Below are 22,061 nucleotides of genomic sequence, written 5' to 3'. Positions count from 1 at the left end.
TGCTTTTCTTCAATCTGATATGAATGTTTCAGTCTCTGTTAGATTTCTTCAATTTCCCTGTTTAAATTATTCCTTCTCTGTGTCGAAAGTCGTGTCTGCTTAAGTCTTTCCTTTATTTATTTTCTTCTTTTGTAGTGTCGTCTGCGTTCTCTTTAGGATGGTATGATGTACATTAGTATTGTAGGATGAACTTGAGGATGGCAGGATGTACTCGCGGAAGATAGGGTGTACTTGAGGATGGGGCGATGTACTTGAGGATGGTTGGATGTACCTGAGGATGGTCTGGTGAACTTGAGGATGGGACGATGTACTTCAGGATTGTAGTGTGTACTTGAGGATCGTAGGATGTACATGAATATTCTTAGATTAACTTGAGGATGGTTAGATGTACCTGAGAATAATAGGAGTATTGTAGATGGACCACCACTACTACCACCTATACTTCCACCAGCAACTCCACTACCAATAGCAACACCACCTCCACTACCACCATCACCTAGACTTCCACCAGCACTTCCTCTACCACCACCTAAGTAGCGTAAATTGAGACTACGACCGTGCGCACCAGCTGTCAGGTGGATCTAATAGGCCCAGGTGTGACAGCTGGTTGAGGTATGTAGGCCTTCCGGGGTGCTTTTTTTGCGGGTGTTTGGCGCGCGCCGGACGTATGTGAGCGTCCGGTGTTTGGTTACGCGGTCTGGGATGATGGGAGGTCATGTTGTGGGGGGTAGGAGAGTATGTGGGGTAAGTGGGTGAGTAGTAAATATGAGTAGAATAAGTGTTGTGGATAATAGTAGTTGAATATGTACGGGTGTTTGCCATAGAGTTAATCCTGTGTGTAGATAATAGTTGATTAATAGATGAGTCTAAGTAAATGCTTTGTAGAGGGTGGGTGGAGGTGTGAGGGAGGGTGAGAGGAGCTTCCCCTCGACAGGAGAGGGTTGGAGGGTCATTATGGTTTAAAAGTGAGGGTGGAAATGGGTTTGCGGTTTTTTGACGGATATTATTTTCTTGGAAGAAGAAGAAGGTCTGTTTTATGTAACAATGCATGGGAGGTGTTGGAGCTACACCATGGACGGATGTGGTCCATTAGCTTTAATCATTTTTTCAAGTCTATTTTCTTCGAGCTATGCAACTGTGTTTGGTGATGATCCCTGAGGGAAATAGTTCCTTCATACACTGCAGGAAGTGTGGAGGAGGAGGAGGAGGGTGAGAAAGAGAGAGCAGACACTCTTAAGTTGTGAATGTAGCAGTTGGCAGAGAAGGTCTGTTTTATGTAACAATGCATGGGGGGTGTATAGGTGATAGACCAGGGCGGATGTGGTCCATTAGCCTTAATCGTTTTTCAAAGTCTACAGACGGTGTGTACAGTCCACCATTCAGTGGCTAACTGAAGAGTATTTCCAGTAGGTGTTTGGGTTATATTTTCCCCTCCCCCTCAACTCCCCTTCGTCAGGGGAAAAGCCGCATCTATCATGGGTCTGGAGGACTGCTTTGAGAGAGAGTTTTGACATAGCACACACCTCAGCCAAAATGTTTGCGTTTTCTCGCTAGTGAAAGCGAGAATATATGTGCCTTTTATAACATTCTTTGCTGAATATTTTAACTTTTTCTCACACAAGCAACCATATTGATGGTGCGCAAGGACTGCCTTTACTTCCTCCTACACGGGCGAAGTGCTGGGGGATCCATTACACATTGTGGTTTCGTTAAGGAAAGGGAGATGTAGCCACTGTCAGCGGGCCCCACCTGTTCCACATACCATCCCCCTCTCACTGGGGGAGTGACAGCAATGGGGTGTACCATCTCTCTCTCTCCTGACACACTGGGACATAGCATTGAGTGTATCATTGTTCTTTTTCAAAGGTGTGCCATGACCTCAACATACTAATTCCAAATGCAGGCCTGGGCGGAGAGAGCCTTTGTGGGCGGCTCCCCTCCTGGAATCCGACACACAACTAAGCAAAATATGACAACACCGCTCACATAATCCGCGGTCCAACAGACCCCCCTCCCCCAGCCCCTCCTCCCCCTTACCATCAACCATCACCCCACATCGATTTCCTGTGCAAAGCCTTTAATATAATTTCTGATCATATGTGTAACCTTGTATCGTAACGTGACCAACATGGTAACATTATTCTTTGCTCAAATAGCATTTTTTTAAGAGTAACGAGAGTCATAAGGTGGTCTTCAATCTTATTATTATAACAAATCATAATTTTTTTTCTAGACACAACTGCATGGGATACACATAGCAGTCAGAGGTTACTCTCTCTCTCTCTATTCAGATCATTTAATAGTTGGGGGAAAAAGTAACATCAATTCCTTTCTCCTGCTGCTGCTGTTCATGTATCTTTTTCATTTCACTTAGACTGACAGCTCACTAGAGGATGAAAGATTAATGTCAATTTTCGGGCCTCCATCACTCTCACCCTTATAACCTTGTAACGTAACGTAGCATGACCAACATGATGACATCGTTTTTTGCCCAAATATCATTAATGTAACGTGACCAACATGGTAACATCCCTCTTTGCCCAAATATCATTTTAAGAGTAACGAGCAACTTTGTGTCTGATGTCTGAATATTGAAATGTGAACCGTGTTCAGCCCTTACATTCCAAACACAATATAATATTAGCAAAAACTTGTTTAGTTCTTGTATCACGTAACATAACGTAACGTTTATTCAACAACTGATAGACATAACATAATGTAGCTTCATATTCTCTGGAGTAAAGCAAACAAACAAACATACATACACATCGCGGTCAGCCCTCGCTATACCTCAAATGCGCCGTTCATTCTCTCTCCCTTAAGTGAGCAATGTTCCCCATATACAAATTCCAAGCAAAGTAAACATATATAAGACTAATGTTAAAAAACATAGTCTTGATACTATTATTAAATTGACTGGTTCATTATCCCCGAGTTCAAGGCTGTCTCTAAGACCTACATTATCCAAATGTAACCAGCAGTCGATGAGAATAAGACCGGATGAGTCGATAGTGAAATAGCTCTGGGTTATGTCTGTTTTCAGTTCTTGTAACACAGTCAATGTAGCGTAATGCGGGAAAATAAACTTTCTGCTGCCTAAATAAATAACATTTGAAAATGTACGCAAGTCTAGACAATCTCCTTTAGCCCTTACATTCTAAACACAAATAAAATATTATCACACGCTTGTATCACATTATATCATCATTACGTAACGTGGAAAACTTCTTTCTGTCTGATGATCAAATAGCATTTTTTAATAAATAACCTCAGCTTGGTGTTATGCCATTAGGACTGTATTACACTGTGTGCAACAGTAGACTTGTAATATCATAGCAAGACAATGTCGCAGAATGTTCATCGTTCAATACTGAAGATGTGAGCGAGACACTTAGTAACGTAACGTGGAAATCAACTTTCTGTCTGTTGTCCGAATATCATTATTGAAAAGTGAACCCCATTTATCCAAACACAATATCTCCATTACATCTTATACCATATAAATATTACTGTCTGCCAGTTTTAGCCCTCTGTAACACAATGTAACGTAACGTAACGCGGAAATCATCAACTTTTTGCAGTCCAAAATGTCATTTTGAAATGAAAAGTGAGACTTAGTCCATCTCCATTTTATCTCTTACCATATAAATATTGGTGTCTATCAGTTTTAACCTTTGTAACACATTGTAACGTAATGCAGAAATCAAATTTCTACAGACCAAAATAAAAATTTTAAATGAAAGTATGACTTAGCTCATCTCCATTACATCTCTTAGCATATAAATATTAGTGTCTACCAGTTTTAGCCCCTGTAACACATTGTAACGTAACATGGAAATCAACTTTCTGTCTGATGACCATATAACACTATTGAAAATGTAAACCATGTTTAGTCATTACATCCAAACATAATAAAATATTACCGCATGCCTGTTTAGTTCTTGTAACACATTATATTGTTACGTAACATAACGTGGAAATTATCTTTCTGTCTGATGACCAAATATCATTTTTTGTAAATGTGAAGCTTTGTAGATTTAATTTTAAACAAAGGTGGGTCACTAGTCCACGAACTAAGAGTGGTGAGTTAGGAAGAAATGACTTTGTGAAATATGCACAGAAGAGTTTGGGGAGATGTGATCACTACCTACAAATTCTAATATTTTTTGTTAACTGTGTGAACACGACATATACCTCATGGTCTCTTGTTCCACCTCTCACTAGTCAATAAACACAATTTTGTATAATTTCTTGACTAAAATAGCACTCTGAAACATCTTTATCCATAATGAGAAAGAGAGAGAAGGCAAACATAGCTTGGTTATTGCATCTAGTTTTAAAAAGGGGTAAGAATAAGAAGAGTCATGTTCCATAAAAAATAATTTACAGCATCCATTATTATTTATGTGCAGTAAGAGGGAAACGGGATCCGCACATACAATTTCCAAGCATTACAACGCTATCGAGGTAAACATAAGATAAAAAAGACAATAATGTAGTAGTATGCTATTAATCAGCTAGTCAAAACTTAACATAACAGATATAATTTCACAGTTTTAACCTTTGCAAGTTTTTCAATGTTTTCTCTTCACTTGTGCTAAGTGAGTCAGATAAAATGTGACATTTCATTATTAGCCAGGCAATACGCTATTAGCTAGATAGTCAAAACATATAACACACATTATTTCACAGGAATTTTTTTTTTCTAGCAAATATGGTTCCTTTAAGCAGTTCATCACATCAAACACCAGCAATCCGCAAAATTCTCTTTAGTCAATAATCATTCTTTACAGTATTTCTTGACTAAAATAGCACTCCAAAACATAAGTGGTCATTTTTATTCTCACTGTCGCACTTATAGTCAATAATTTGTTTCGCAGAGTGACAAGTTATGCTTAGTGACGAGATTTCACGGTGAGCATAGTTTAAGAGAATTCACACTGTATTAATTACGGTCATGAATATGTTATATTATGTTTATGATGATCATTACTTCTTATTTTTACCCATTTTCCTGCGCCCAGCTTTTCAGTCTTCTCATATTCTTTTCAAATAAAGTTTGCTTACTGTTTTCCAGTAGATTGACTTCACATTACATATATTAATCAACTTTCAAATTCAGTTCAGTTTCTTTTCAATATCACAGCATTGTTGTTCCCCTGGCAGTATCTAGTTCTAGACTTCGTATTATCAATGTCATTAATACTACTATCAACCATGTATTGGATGTCTCAGACATTCAGTTAACAACTCTAGTAAGTGTTTAATGAACGTGGGAATCACTTCACGCGTGCTCATTTTAGTTTAGTTAAAAGTTTTCCATCTTAAATTAATACTACTATCACCAACTATGTATTGGATAGCTCAGGCATTCAGTTAACAACTCAGTAAGTGAAAATCACTTCATGTGAGCTCATTTTTTTTTTTAGTTTAGTATAAGGTTTTTCCATCGTAAAATACTATTATCATCATCCATGTATTGACTGGCTCAACCATTCAGTTTACAACTCAGTAACTGTTTACTGAACATAAATATCCCTCCAAGTGACCTCATTTTTTAGTTTAAAGTTTCTCCATCGTAAAAAAATAAAATATTACTATCACAAACCTTGTATTGACCGGCTCCGGCATTCAGTATACAACTCAGTAAGTGTTAACTGAATGCAAAATTGCTACTTGTGTGGTCATTTAGTTTAAAGTTTCCCAATCTTAAAATATTACTATCATCATCAACCCAGTATTGGGCTCTCGGGCATTCAGTTAACCACTCGGTAAGTGTTTACTGAACGTCGAAATCATTTCCTGTGTGCCCATTTTTAGTTGAACCCGTCTCCACTCCAAACCAGTCGGGACCTAGGGTCCCGACTCGGACCGCAGGTCCGGTTTGGGGACCCTAGGTCACCCAAACCAAAGGTCAATGGGGGAGTGACACCCCATTGCCGTCACTCCCCCAGGGAGAGGGGGATGGTATGTGGAACAGGTGGGGCCCGCTGACAGTGGCTACATCTCCCTTTCCTTAATGAAACCACAGTGGGTAATGAATCCTCAGGCACTTCCGCCCATGTAGGAGGAAGTAATGGCAGTCATTGCGCACCATCAATATGGTTGCTTGTGTGAGAAAAAGTTAAAATATTCAGCAAAGAATGTTAGAAAAGGCGCATATATTCTCTCTTTCACTAGCGAGAAAACGCAAACATTCTGGCTGAGGTGTGTGCTATGTCAAAACTCTCTCTTAAAGCAGTCCTCCAGACCCATGATAGATGTGACTTGTCGTCTGACGAAGGGGAGCTGAGGGGGAGGGGAAAATATAACCCAAACACCTACTGGAAATACTTTTCAGTTAGCCACTAAACGGTGGACTGTACACACCCTCTGTAGACTTTGAAAAACGATTAAGGCTAATGGACCACATCCGTCCTGGTCTATCACCTATACACCCCCCATGCATTGTTACATAAAACAGACCTTCTCTGCCAACTGCTACATTCACAACTAAAGAGTGTCTGCTCTCTCTTTCTCACCCTCCTCCTCCTCCTCCACACTTCCTGCAGTGTATGAAGGAACTATTTCCCTCATGGATCATCACCAAACACAGCTGCATAGCTCGAAGAAAACAGACTTGAAAAAATGATTAAAGCTAATGGACCACATCCATCTATGGTGTAGCTCCAACACCTCCCGTGCATTGTTACATAAAACAGACCTTCTTCTTCCAAGAAAATAATAACCGTCAAAAAAAACGCAAACCCATTTCCACCCTCCCTTTTAAACCACAATGACCCCCTCACCCCTCCTTCACCCCATCAACGCATCCACCTATGTTGGGACCCCTCACACCTCCACCCACCCTCTACATAGCATTTACTTAGACTCATCTATTAATCAACCATTATCTACACACAGGATTAATTCTATAGCAAACACCCATACATATTCAACTACTGTTATCCACAACACTTATTCTACTCATATTTACTACTCTCCCACTTACCCCACATACTCTCCTACCCCCCACAACATGACCCCTCATCATCCCAGACCGCATAACCAAACACCGAACGCTCACACGCGTCCGGCGCGCGCCAAACACCCACGAAAAAAGCACTCCACATACCAGAAGGCATACATACCTCAACCAGCTGTCACACCTGGGCCTATTAGATCCACCTGACAGCTGGTGCGCACGGTCGTAGTCTCAATTTACACTACTCACCTAGACTTCCACCAATACCTCCACTACCACCACAACAACCACCTACATTAACACAACCACTACTACCACCACCACCAGTACCTCCACTTGCACAACCACTACTAACTACCAGCATCACCACTGCCACCACAACCACCTAAACTTCCACCAGCACCTCCACTACCACCACCACCTAGACTTCCACCAGCACCTCACTGCCACCACAACAACCACCCACACTAACACAACCAATTCTACCACCACTACCACAACCACCACTACCACTACCACCACCTCTACTTCCAGCGCCACCTCCATGGATTCTGCATAAAGTGATAATAATGAATGAGGTTCATTATAAGGTTCCTTATGGTTATTCCTTAAGGTTGTAAGGTTCACTTAAAGTTCCATTCTCCGGATTTTCATTGATATTTATACTTATTACAGACAAAGATGTGGACGGGCTCTCACCTTCAGGAATGGTTGTCCGGTCCTGGCTTATGAACTCCTTATATATAAGGTTGTACACTCTTGTTTCTTTAAGAATGTTCAACATTCCATCTGAGGGTTCCAGGGCATCGATGTTCCTAGAATGTTACTTTGTTTTAAAGTTTTATAGAATACATTTGTCAACATCTTCATTTTGATTTTATACATATATATATATATATATATATATATATATATATATATATATATATATATATATATATATATATATATAAATATATATATATATATATACACATATATATATATATATATATATATATATATATATATATATATATATATATATATATATATATATATTGGTGTATACTGGCAGCAGGTTTTCTTTCAAACATGTTTCATTGAATATGACCGCATATTCTGTATTTATTATTTTCTGGTTTAGGGCTTCTATCCCTCTAACTATTTTCTTAGCATCAGGGCTTAATTGAAATAGGAGTTCTCCAAAACTCATTTTCGTACTTTTAAGGTGAAGAAAAGAAGTGATTTACTATAGAGTGTATTACACTTATTTGTATAATTTGCACGACGTTTCGAACCTCCATGGTTCATTCTCAAGTGAACAGATCTTACAATACTAGTTGATTTTATACCCGCATTAGGTCAGGTGATAATACAATGAAGGTGAAAACATGGGGGGATACATAAGGGATACACATTGGGGCTGCAGAAGGCTTATTGGCCCATACGAGGCATCTCCTATCTAAACACAAAGATTAATCCAGTGTAATTGGCCTGTTATGTTGGACATTGTCTTCTGTGTTGGCATCGATATGTTCTTGTCTTGTCCTTACTCTCATGGTGGGTAGAGTAAATAGTTCCGTGATTTGGGTGTTCATGGTAGGTCGCTCTATTCTTATGTGAATTGCCTCAAGAATTTGTAATCTTCTTGAATCTTGGGTTTTGTCTATTATGCAAGTATTCTTGTTCAACATTTCTCTTGTTAGAGTAATGTCATGGGCTTGTCTCATGTGATTCCTAGGGGCACCAGATTGAAGATGGCATGTCAAACGCCTCGTCAGCTTGGTCGACGTCATACCTATGTACTTACATTGAAGGTTACATCCTTCGTGGGGGCAAGTGTACATGTATACAACGCTTGACTGCTGTAGAGGGTTCTCCGTCGGCTTCGGGCTGTTTTTGATAAGGAGTTCGGAAGTCTTCTTGGTTTTGTAGAATATTATCAGGTTTATGTTTTGGTTAAGAGTAGTGCTTTTTACTCCTTTACGGATTATTTCTTTCATTATTCTTTCCTCTTTTATATGTTCACTGTGCATGGTTGATTTGTAATATAATTTTATTGGGGGTGTTGTGGTTTCTGTTCTAGGTTCTGAATTATACCAACGGTCCAAGTGTCTTCTTATAGCAGCGTTTATTTTCGCGTTGCTATATCCGTTGTTCACCAATACCTGAGTTACTCTTTCAAACTCTCTACTCACGTTGCTCCATTCAGAGCAGTGGGTAAGCGCTCGACGAATATAAGCATTGAGAACACTGGCTTTGTATCTTTGGGGACACTCACTTCTACCGTTCAGGCATAATCCTATGTTGGTGGGCTTGGTATATACGTTGGTGCTTAAAGAGGTTCCTGTTTTTGTTATTAGTACATCCAAGAATGGCAGACTGTTATTTTCACTATTTTCATGTGTAAATCGGAGTACTGACTCTCTCTCTAGGTGTCTTTTTAAGTCAATTAGTTCATCTGAGTCTTTTACTATTACGAATATGTCATCTACATAACGGCAGTATACAGTTGGTTTTTGTCTGCTACTGAAAACCCTATCTTCGATGGTTCCCATATAAAAATTAGCAAATAAAACTCCTAAGGGGGAGCCCATTGCTACTCCGTCTATTTGTAAATACATGTCTCCTTGTGGACTGATGAAAGGGGCTTCCTTTGTACATGCTTCGAGAAGACTTATCAAGTGTGGCTCAGGTATGTCTAATTTGGGGGTGCTCTCGTCTCTGTATACTCTGTCCAGTATCATTCCTATGGTTGTGTCGACTGGGACGTTGGTAAAAAGGGATTCAACGTCCAGGGAAGCGATGATTCCATCGGGCTGGGTAGATTTGATCAATTCTAGGAAATCTGCTGATGATTGTAGACTAAACTTACTTGGAGTGTATGGAGTTAGGAGTTCATTGAGTTTCTTTGCCAGGTGATAAGTTGGGGTTGGTATTTGGCTGATTATAGGGCGTAGTGGGTTACCTTGTTTATGCGTCTTAACATTGCCGTAGGCATATCCTAAGCCATAGTCGCCTTGAAGTTTATTGAAATGCACACTACCTTTCTTTGCGTTGATTGCTGTAATTGTTTTGTTTACTTTCCGCTTAAGGTCTTCTACGGGGTTCCTCGTGATTCGTTGAAATTTGGAGTCGTCACTTAGGATGTCGCTAATTTTGTTCATGTATTCATGGGTAGGAATCAATACATATGCTGCTGTTTTGTCGGCTTTTCTTATTGTTACGTCTTTCAGATTTTTTAGTTGTTTCGCTGCTTCTTTGAGTCGTGGGGTTAAGATTGTAGATGAATATGTTCCTCGTTTTTTCCCTGCTTCTGCAAGTAGTTCAGCTTGAAGTGTGTCAGTGGTGATGACTTTTTTGTTGTCTTCTAGCTTATGGACATCGTCCAGAAGCATTTCGATTTCCAGGCGTTTTTGATGCATCTTTGGTTTAGATAAGAATTGACAATTTAGACCAAGATTTAAGAGGTCTCGTTGGTCCTGGGTAAGATCATAAGAAGTCAGGTTAAAGTAGCCATCTTTAGGACGAGGGATTTTTAGCTGTCCACCGTTTAGGGATGTTAACTTACGGAGTGTCTTTGTTTCTACAAGAGTTTTATGTTGTTGTTTCAGGTTAAATAGTTCACTGTTGATGGTTTGCTTGAGTTGGATAGGGATGTCGTACTGGGTCCATTTGTTTAACAGATGCTCCGCCTGCTCTATAAAGGTTTGGAGGGCTTCCTTCCTTCTTATCTAAACCAAAGATGCATCAAAAACGCCTGGAAATCGAAATGCTTCTGGACGATATCCATAAGCTAGAAGACAACAAAAAAGTCATCACCACTGACACACTTCAAGCTGAACTACTTGCAGAAGCAGGGAAAAAACGAGGAACATATTCATCTACAATCTTAACCCCACGACTCAAAGAAGCAGCGAAACAACTAAAAAATCTGAAAGACGTAACAATAAGAAAAGCCGACAAAACAGCAGCATATGTATTGATTCCTACCCATGAATACATGAACAAAATTAGCGACATCCTAAGTGACGACTCCAAATTTCAACGAATCACGAGGAACCCCGTAGAAGACCTTAAGCGGAAAGTAAACAAAACAATTACAGCAATCAACGCAAAGAAAGGTAGTGTGCATTTCAATAAACTTCAAGGCGACTATGGCTTAGGATATGCCTACGGCAATGTTAAGACGCATAAACCAGGTAACCCACTACGCCCTATAATCAGCCAAATACCAACCCCAACTTATCACCTGGCAAAGAAACTCAATGAACTCCTAACTCCATACACTCCAAGTAAGTTTAGTCTACAATCATCAGCAGATTTCCTAGAATTGATCAAATCTACCCAGCCCGATGGAATCATCGCTTCCCTGGACGTTGAATCCCTTTTTACCAACGTCCCAGTCGACACAACCATAGGAATGATACTGGACAGAGTATACAGAGACGAGAGCACCCCCAAATTAGACATACCTGAGCCACACTTGATAAGTCTTCTCGAAGCATGTACAAAGGAAGCCCCTTTCATCAGTCCACAAGGAGACATGTATTTACAAATAGACGGAGTAGCAATGGGCTCCCCCTTAGGAGTTTTATTTGCTAATTTTTATATGGGAACCATCGAAGATAGGGTTTTCAGTAGCAGACAAAAACCAACTGTATACTGCCGTTATGTAGATGACATATTCGTAATAGTAAAAGACTCAGATGAACTAATTGACTTAAAAAGACACCTAGAGAGAGAGTCAGTACTCCGATTTACACATGAAAATAGTGAAAATAACAGTCTGCCATTCTTGGATGTACTAATAACAAAAACAGGAACCTCTTTAAGCACCAACGTATATACCAAGCCCACCAACATAGGATTATGCCTGAACGGTAGAAGTGAGTGTCCCCAAAGATACAAAGCCAGTGTTCTCAATGCTTATATTCGTCGAGCGCTTACCCACTGCTCTGAATGGAGCAACGTGAGTAGAGAGTTTGAAAGAGTAACTCAGGTATTGGTGAACAACGGATATAGCAACGCGAAAATAAACGCTGCTATAAGAAGACACTTGGACCGTTGGTATAATTCAGAACCTAGAACAGAAACCACAACACCCCCAATAAAATTATATTACAAATCAACCATGCACAGTGAACATATAAAAGAGGAAAGAATAATGAAAGAAATAATCCGTAAAGGAGTAAAAAGCACTACTCTTAACCAAAACATAAACCTGATAATATTCTACAAAACCAAGAAGACTTCCGAACTCCTTATCAAAAACAGCCCGAAGCCGACGGAGAACCCTCTACAGCAGTCAAGCGTTGTATACATGTACACTTGCCCCCACGAAGGATGTAACCTTCATTGTAAGTACATAGGTATGACGTCGACCAAGCTGACGAGGCGTTTGACATGCCATCTTCAATCTGGTGCCCCTAGGAATCACATGAGACAAGCCCATGACATTACTCTAACAAGAGAAATGTTGAACAAGAATACTTGCATAATAGACAAAACCCAAGATTCAAGAAGATTACAAATTCTTGAGGCAATTCACATAAGAATAGAGCGACCTACCATGAACACCCAAATCACGGAACTATTTACTCTACCCACCATGAGAGTAAGGACAAGACAAGAACATATCGATGCCAACACAGAAGACAATGTCCAACATAACAGGCCAATTACACTGGATTAATCTTTGTGTTTAGATAGGAGATGCCTCGTATGGGCCAATAAGCCTTCTGCAGCCCCTATGTTTATCCCTTATGTATCCCCCCATGTTTTCACCTTCATTGTATTATCACCTGACCTAATGCGGGTATAAAATCAACTAGTATTGTAAGATCTGTTCACTTGAGAATGAACCATGGAGGTTCGAAACGTCGTGCAAATTATACAAATAAGTGTAATACACTCTATAGTAAATCACTTCTTTTCTTCACCTTAAAAGTACGAAAATGAGTTTTGGAGAACTCCTATTTCAATTAAGCCCTGATGCTAAGAAAATAGTTAGAGGGATAGAAGCCCTAAACCAGAAAATAATAAATACAGAATATGCGGTCATATTCAATGAAACATATATATATATATATATATATATATATATATATATATATATATATATATATATATATATATATATATATTATTATATTATTAAATATGACCGAAAAAGTAAGATTAATAATTCTAACACGAATTTTCTCAATCTTTCATACATTATGCTTCACTGTTGGAGGTAAATCAAAAATCACTTCTCCAAAATTCATTTTTATTTCTAGTCTGACGCGACACGGGCGCGTTTCGTAAAACTTATTACATTTTCAAAGACTTCACAAATACACAACTGATTAGAACTTGCGTTTCCCTGATTTTATATCTACATTTGAGTGAGGTGGGAAGGGTGATGTGGCATTACATTTGAGTGAGGTGGGAAGGATGATGTGGCATTAACACAAGACAGAACACTAGAGGATATTAATAGGGTATTAAAAGTATCAACACAAGACAGAACAGAAACAATGGGTATTGAATAGAAGTGTTTGTAGAAAGCCTATTGGTCCATATTTCTTGATGCTTCTGTATTGGAGCGGAGTCTTGAGGTGGGTAGAATATAGTTGTGCAATAATTGGCTGTTGATTGCTGGTGTTGACTTCTTGATGTGTAGTGCCTCGCAAACGTCAAGCCGCCTGCTATCGCTGTATCTATCGATGATTTCTGTGTTGTTTACTAGGATTTCTCTGGCGATGGTTTGGTTATGGGAAGAGATTATATGTTCCTTAATGGAGCCCTGTTGTTTATGCATCGTTAAACGCCTAGAAAGAGATGTTGTTGTCTTGCCTATATACTGGGTTTTTTGGAGCTTACAGTCCCCAAGTGGGCATTTGAAGGCATAGACGACGTTAGTCTCTTTTAAAGCGTTCTGTTTCGTGTCTGGAGAGTTTCTCATGAGTAGGCTGGCCGTTTTTCTGGTTTTATAGTAAATCGTCAGTTGTATCCTCTGATTTTTGTCTGTAGGGATAACGTTTCTATTAACAATATCTTTCAGGACCCTTTCCTCTGTTTTATGAGCTGTGGAAAAGAAGTTCCTGTAAAATAGTCTAATAGGGGGTATAGGTGTTGTGTTAGTTGTCTCTTCGGAGGTTGCATGGCTTTTCACTTTCCTTCTTATGATGTCTTCGATGAAACCATTGGAGAAGCCGTTATTGACTAGAACCTGCCTTACCCTACAGAGTTCTTCGTCGACTTGCTTCCATTCTGAGCTGTGGCTGAGAGCACGGTCGACGTATGCGTTAACAACACTCCTCTTGTACCTGTCAGGGCAGTCGCTGTTGGCATTTAGGCACATTCCTATGTTTGTTTCCTTTGTGTAGACTGCAGTGTGGAAACCTCCGCCCTTTTCCATGACTGTTACATCTAGAAAAGGCAGCTTCCCATCCTTTTCCGTCTCGTAAGTGAAACGCAGCACGGAACTCTGCTCAAATGCCTCCTTCAGCTCCTGCAGATGTCTGACATCAGGTACCTGTGTAAAAATGTCGTCAACATACCTGCAGTATATGGCCGGTTTCAAGTTCATGTCGACTAAGACTATTATATAGACTATATATATTATTATTAAATATGACCGAAAAAGTAAGATTAATAATTCTAACACGAATTTTCTCAATATTTCTTATTTATCTTTTCACTGTTGATGGTAATTGAAAAATCAATTCTCTAAAATTCATTTTTATTTCTAGTCTGACACGACACTTGAACGCGTTTCATAATAACTTATTACATTTTCAAAGACTTTAGTTTACACACACACAACTATATCCTGCAAACACTAAACAGAGTTTAAACAGCTTTGATTTTATATCTGCTTTGGGTGAGGTGATATGTTATAACAGTTTTTGGATGAGATGAGGCATATATGCAACTGAAAACTCACTCCCCAGAAGTGACTCGAACCCATACTGCCAGGAGCACTCTGCAGCTGGTGTACAGGATGCCTTAATCACTCGACCATCATGACCGGACAGAAGATGATGGTAGCCGAGGCTAGTTCCCCATCATCCCACCGGCACTCAGATGGTAATCTTGGGCATGGTATTTTATCATATCACCTCCTTCTTTGGGGGACACATGAGGAACACAAATGTATATAAAAAAGTTTCAAGGCCTTGACCTTATTTTCAAACCCAGAAAAATATGGTAAATATATCATTCTTTGGGCGAATTTTCTCACTGCATATATTATTATAATATGTACGACGTGCTTTGCTACGAAAATTCGCCCAAAGAATGTGTTATGTTCACCATATTTTTCTGGATTTGAAAATATGGTCAAGGCATTGAAACTTTTTGATATACATGTATTGTTTAATTACGAAAATGCTGTTGGTAAACTATCAGTTAGAAACAGCCTTCGTAGTAATAATTGTGTCATTTATAAAATACCTTGTAAAGAATGTAATAGATTCTATGTTGGACAAACATCTAAAGATTTAAAATATAGAATTTCGCAACATATATTCTCTGAAGACATGGACATTTGTCTAATGCTTTGTTTGTTTATTTGCTGGTGACGCTCTATTACTCCCTCATCTATCTATATCTCAATTATGGTATTTGTGCTTGGGATTCTACTACCCAAAATCATTACGTCCTCTAATTACTCAACACAAAGCTGCTATTAGGACAATATCCTACTCAGGCACCAGACATCACTCAGTACCCCTACTCAAATCTCTGAATATGTTAGATATTAAGTCACTGGACATTCTCTCATGTGTGTTATACATATATAAAATGCTGAACTGTAATGCCAATCCTGACTTCAAAAGCTTCAGTGAAGGTTGTAACAGAACCTAAGAGCACCACACCAGAAACAAATACAGTTTTGATATTCCAGGAGTATGAGTTAATCAATCTAGAAATGCTCTACAAATCAAGTGACCCAGAATGTGGAATGACCTTCCCAATCATGTTAAAGACTGTACCTCTCTCAACCAGTTTAAGATAAAAACTAAGCACTACCTAATAAATTCCCTGCAACCTACCTTACCCCTATATTGTCAACCCATGACTGTTTTTTTAAACAACGCTGTTTGTCGACCTAATTGTATTTGTGCTGCTTTTTCTGCCATGTTCCCTCCTTTTTTTTAATTTTATTTTTATTTTTAATTGTGCTCAACACATTTTATACTTTAATCTCAATTAGTATTAAGTTTTAGTCTTTAATGTTTTTCCTACCCGAAACGCTTTGCGTAATAGGGGCTTTGGGCATTTTATGTACTAGCTCTATCTGTAAATCTATAAAAAAATTTAAAACCTCTTGTATGTATGTACCTTACCTGAATAAACATTTATTTATTAGTATTATTTATTTATTGAATTAAATAGAAGTGAATAAATATTAAATGGATTTAATAATAATTATTAGAGGAAAATGTACTTCAATATACTACTGTAATATTTAATAGTATATGGTAAATCAAAGGGTTAGTATAATTGATCTCATGAGGAAATCATTAAGGTAACTATATTTGTTAGTTATCATATTCAAATAAGAGTGACAGCTTAGCTGTAAATCGAGAGAAATGAAATCAGTTGCCACACTCCACTGACTACGTATTGCGTCAGACAAATTGCTGCAAGTGTAGGTGGGGAAGCTTAGCACCTCGCTTGACCTGGACCTGAGGGCTGGAAGGTAATTACATTGTAGAAATCTTCTACTTCAGTAACTACAGATACATACTATACGGAATTCTTACTAAAGGATATATCTATCACTACAGAAATCTTCTACAGCTATCATGGCAATATATATTCCTGTATAAATTACGGAATACGGCTAGAGAGTACACGCACTGGATTTTGATGTTAATTTCTCAGCCTAATGACAACTATCTAAATGTTATATGTGCGCACAGTAAAACAAATAGAATAATTATAGTTAATGGGCTAAGTGTCTGTTGATGGAGGGAACGATTCCAGTCCTTCGCCCTACAGTAGTGTTGCTCAGACATTAATTAAAGGCTGGAGGATTAAGTAGTTCCTAGACACTGCCGAAATTGAAATTGAAATTGAAATAAGTTTATTGAGGTAAAATACACACAAAGGGATGAGGTAGCTCAAGCTATTCTCACATCGTTCAGTACAACGTGTTAGTACATACATAGACACACATCACAAACAATAAACATGTTACCAAACATTCTGAGAGATAAACATATACATTTCCTCCTTCACAAGTAGTATGGTATCACACGTACACACAAATACTTTTATGACCTAGTTATACTGTATAGACAATTTGCAAGAGACATGCAGATAATTCAACAAAATATTACTGTCTTGGTGCAAAATTCTTATATCTCTCAAGAATATCATCAACCTTTCCTTTGTGACACATCCAGGCTATTTGTTCAGGAACAGTCCTTATCTCAGTGTTTCTATATACATTAATCAACGGACAATCAAGAACATAATGGGCAAGGGTGTGAGACCTTAACATACCACATAGTTTACACTTCGTGTCATTATCATGAACACCAATCCCATATTCCCAGTAATATTTGTACACAAGCCTGAGCCGCATGTACACAGAGTCACTCCAAGCATTTCTCCTTTTACCATAAGTGAAATGGGTGTTTTGACTCACATACATGTAGTGTTGCATGGTTTGACTTCTCTCATACATGATCTCTCTCCTCTCCACTCCTGCCTGTGCCTGAATATTTCTGATTTTGCTTCTTATTTGTCTCATTGTGAATTCACATTCAATGTCAACTTGTGGTTTTGATGTGGCACGGTTGGCCAAGTCATCCGCCACCTCGTTGAGCACTATTCCAACATGAGATGGAATCCACATGAATTTCACACTATGACCTTTCAGCTGTATCTCAGTTATTCTTCTCTTACAATCCTCAACTATAGACCTAAAGACTGGGTTTCGACTGTTTAAGGACTCCAGTGCTCCTCGGCTATCGACAAATACAAAAACATTTTTGTCGTCATGACGTACTTCCTCCAAACACGCCAGAATGGCCAGCAGTTCAGCTTGTGTGGATGATATATAATTACTAAGGCGGAGTTCAATTATCCTGTCCACAGTCCCAAACTCTGTATATTCCCTTATTAGGACACCACACCCTGCCCTGCCATCCTCTGCCACCGACCCGTCGCAATATACATGTAAACTGTTGCCTCTTGGTAACCGAGATATCATGCTTCCATACAAACACCGTAATTGTCCCGGTTCATGATGAATCTTTTTCACCTTGAGGGGTACAATTTCGACGTCTATTTTCTGTACTTTCCAGGGAGCAGACATATTACACTGTCGAGAGGGTTTACAGCAGTCAAGTACATCGTATTCCCTGAGGTCATGAGCTAATCCCCTCGTGTAGCGTGTCTCCCTCAGTTTCCTGGAAGTGTGTACGTCACTCAAGCAGATCTGAACGCTCTCAAACAGCTTATCCCCTCCTTTTCTCCGCATGAAACGAATAGATACTCTAGTGTTAATGTCACGGACTCTATCACACACACTCTGTAAATTTAATTCCATTCTCATTATTTCAATCATTGCATTTCTTTGACATCCAAGAATAATCCTCATAGCCTCGTTCTGTATCAGCTCTATTTTTTGAATTCTGCCTTGGCCTGTGTAAGACAAAACGGGTGCTGCGTAGTCTCTCAGGGACCGAACAGTGCTTATGTATAACATCCGCAAGATAGGTACCCCAACACCTTTACCAGAAAAAGCCAGTGCTTTGAGAGGATGCAGACGGGCTTTACAAAAGGTGCTGATATGATTTAATTCAGCATTTTTACTCTCACATGTGTATCCAACATACATGCCCAGATACTTGTACTTCTGAACACGGCTCAGTTCCACACCATTTAGAGTAAGTGTTATATTTCTTTGTTTCCTATACTCATATTTGGTTTTATCTGCATTTATAACTAAGCCTAACTTGTGACAGGTTGTACCAAGTATGTTAAGAGCAGTTTGAATTTTGTTCCCAGAAGTGCCTTATATAAGATTGGCATCAGCATATATGATCGTCGTGACCCCTGGAGGATACATCTCTGATGCTAATCTGTTCATTAATACATTGAATAAGGTGGTACTTAATACTCCCCCTTGTGGGGTACCTAACTGAAACCTCTGTTCCTCAGACATGTATCCTTGGTAATACACCAGACCTTTTCTGCCCTGTAGATAATCCCTTATCCAGTGTAGCAATCTCCCTGTTATTGCCAGATTGGCTAATTCGTATAAGATTACTTCCCCATTGGCTTTATCAAATGCTCCTTGTAAATCAACAAAAACTCTACAATTGTCATGCATATTAGACAAACACTTTAAGAGACAATCCACAGTACTTTTGCCTTTGATAAAACCAAAGAGATTACTGGACATGTTATCACCTACAAGGTTGAGTAGCCTATTTAACAAAATCCTTTCCATCATTTTATAAAAGCAGGATATTAAGGAGACAGGTCTGTAGCCACCGTTTGACTTAGGGATAGGAATGATGACAGCTTCTTTCCATTTTCTTGGTAACTTTCCCTCTCTATAACTCATATTAAACAAATCAAGTAAGGGACTAGGTTTCATACCGGCTAAATAATTAAGAATGTCATACATTACTCCATCTTTCCCCGGAGCAGTAGAGCTGCCACTTTTTATACCATCCAGTAGCTCATCGTGAGTTATCTCAGTGCACGCTATAGATCTTGTATTTAAGGCACATAAAGTTACTCCATTTCTAATATTTTCCCGTCACTCAATGGTGACTCTCGTGTCTGCAGGTAAGGGCTCCATACCAGCAGCACTAGCCCATTTATCTACTAACTCATTAACAACCTTCCCTGGATCTGAGTGAGCAATGAATTTGGTCTTACAACTCCTGATTTTATTTACTGCTCTCCATATGTCTTTAAGGTTCTTAGTATTACCAATGGACTGAGCAAAGTCTTGCCAGTATCTGTCCCGCGCCTCCTTCCTCACCTGACTGCATTCCCTAGCCACTTCCAACATTGTATTTTTCTCTTCATCCCTCATTCCATTTTTTAAAACGTGGCACTGCTCTCGGGATTGTGGGAGCGAATTAAATGACACTACGAAAGTTCCTTGCAATGGCGTTTCTCTCTCACGCTGCTAATATGGCGTTGTTAGTAGGAATGGTGTCTCCTTCCTCCCTGGCTGCGATACAATGGGCAGAACGCTCCAGAGTATTCTCGAGCATTAATTATTTTCTTATTTGTAATTAATTAGGGAAGTAAGGAATAGTGACAAATCCTAATGTCACTGATGAAAGTATTAAGGTGCAATATAATTTTGCATAACGCAAGTCAGCTTATTAAAACTGTGTAAAATGAATGAAAGGAATATTATATAGAATTGTTTTACATTGCAATATTTTCCAAAGTAGTTGTTAATTCACCTAAATGAGCGAGTTCTGTAAGCATTAATATGCTATATAAATAAAACAACTAAATAAACGATTAACCTTAATAAAGGCAAGTAATTAACTGGACTCTGTTTAGATACAACGAAATGTGGAGAGAATTTCATGTTTTAACATGCTGCTACCTCCCGGCGTCACAGAGACTGTAGGTAGGATTTGGGAAAATACTGTGTTGCAATAGAAACATTGATTGGATTAATTCTACAAATTAGTAATTACTGTGGTTAATACAGTAATGATGTATTATTATACAAAAAGGATGTATTAGTGTTATATAATTTCCAACATAACTCTGGGGGGGGGGAACTCGGGTCGTAGTTCAATGTTATGTACTGACGTACTTAATTATAATAGGTTTAATTATAATTAAGTACGTTTATAATATAAACGTGCTTAATTAATGATATAGTACTATCATAAAATTAGTATGTTAGTACGTTAGTATAAACATAAAGAATGTCCCGAATCTGTTGCACAGATATGACTCGAAGTTATTATGGGAACATAAATTAAATATTGAAATGTTGAATAATTGAGGTATCTGTAATCAAGAACTCTCTAAAGCTTACAGTAGACTCAACTACTAGGGTCGCTGTGACGTGTAATAATTGCATTACTTAGTCACTGAACTGGTCTGCCAACTCAGAAAATGTTCTCAAGAACGGATAGTATTGGTGTATAAGTTGTAATCTACATTGTTATACATTAATTAAGAATGTTAATCATTGGGTTATTCAAGATCAAGGAGACTTCGATACAACAGTCAGGTCACTGTCTAGGGTCGCTGTGACTTGTAACTGTTGAGTTACTAAACAATAACACATCACTGAGCATTATGATCACCCCAAACTCAAATATGTAAATGTCTGTTCTGAAGCAGAATTAAATTTGGTTTAATATGCACTGTGGTGCAGCAGTCATTCTGACTAATGGTACAACTAAGTTTTTAACTAGCTAAAGGTAATGTAATATTAGAGAACTGAATATGTTATTCATTAAATCAAGGAAGACTCTGAGTCGACAGTGAGATTAGTAGTCTAGTAATTCTGACTTATAAGCTAAATAAATTACAGCTCACAGGCTTATCACTGGAAACTCATTAATACATCCTCATCTTAAATGAGAAATAAATTTTACTAAATCAGTCTCTATGAGTAGTCAACTGCATTTAATTATGAGTACAGATTCAGCTGATACTCAGTTGACAAAATAATGTCCCTAATGCCTACCTAAATAGATGGTGCTGCCCTAAAGGAACGCGAGGCTGTCAGGCATAAAGAAGAACTAGAGTTCGAGGTCGACCATGCGAAGAAAAAGACCGAATTTCAACTAGTAGCCGCAGGAAAACAAGCTAACATCATTGTAGAACAGAAAAGAAAGTAAGTGGAATTGGAAAGGACTCGCCAACAACAAACAGCCAGTCCTCCAGTAAGCTTGGGGGCTTATCAAATGCAAAAATTCGGAAAAAATCTAATCTTTTTGAAAAATTTCTAAAAATACTACAACGTTCTGGCAACACTTTGGCACAAACCCGATAATGTTATGATATAAATTAAAGTATTTATGTTACATTTCCATGCGTAATTGTGCAGAATCCGGTGCCCCGCGGCTGTGGCGAGCCAAAAGTATTGCGTCGTACGTTCTAAACGTCA

At 38.7% G+C, this 22,061-nt stretch overlaps 1 protein-coding gene across 2 annotated transcripts in view; it reads right to left on the bottom strand.

Annotated features, from left to right (window-relative positions):
- Positions 1-22,061, bottom strand: part of LOC138351863 (methyltransferase-like protein 27) — a 402,846-nt gene that overhangs the window by 170,074 nt on the left and 210,711 nt on the right. For both annotated transcript variants that reach the window (XM_069303868.1, XM_069303869.1), the window contains one exon: positions 7,664-7,779. In XM_069303868.1, coding sequence (XP_069159969.1) covers positions 7,664-7,779 — 116 coding nt within the window. The remainder of the gene's footprint in view (positions 1-7,663; positions 7,780-22,061) is intronic.

Source organism: Procambarus clarkii, chromosome 51 (genome assembly GCF_040958095.1).
Source record: "Procambarus clarkii isolate CNS0578487 chromosome 51, FALCON_Pclarkii_2.0, whole genome shotgun sequence".
In the NCBI taxonomy this organism is placed as follows: domain Eukaryota; kingdom Metazoa; phylum Arthropoda; class Malacostraca; order Decapoda; family Cambaridae; genus Procambarus; species Procambarus clarkii.
The sequence above is the reverse complement of the archived record's forward strand: the minus strand, read 5'-3'. Positions and strand labels throughout refer to the sequence as shown.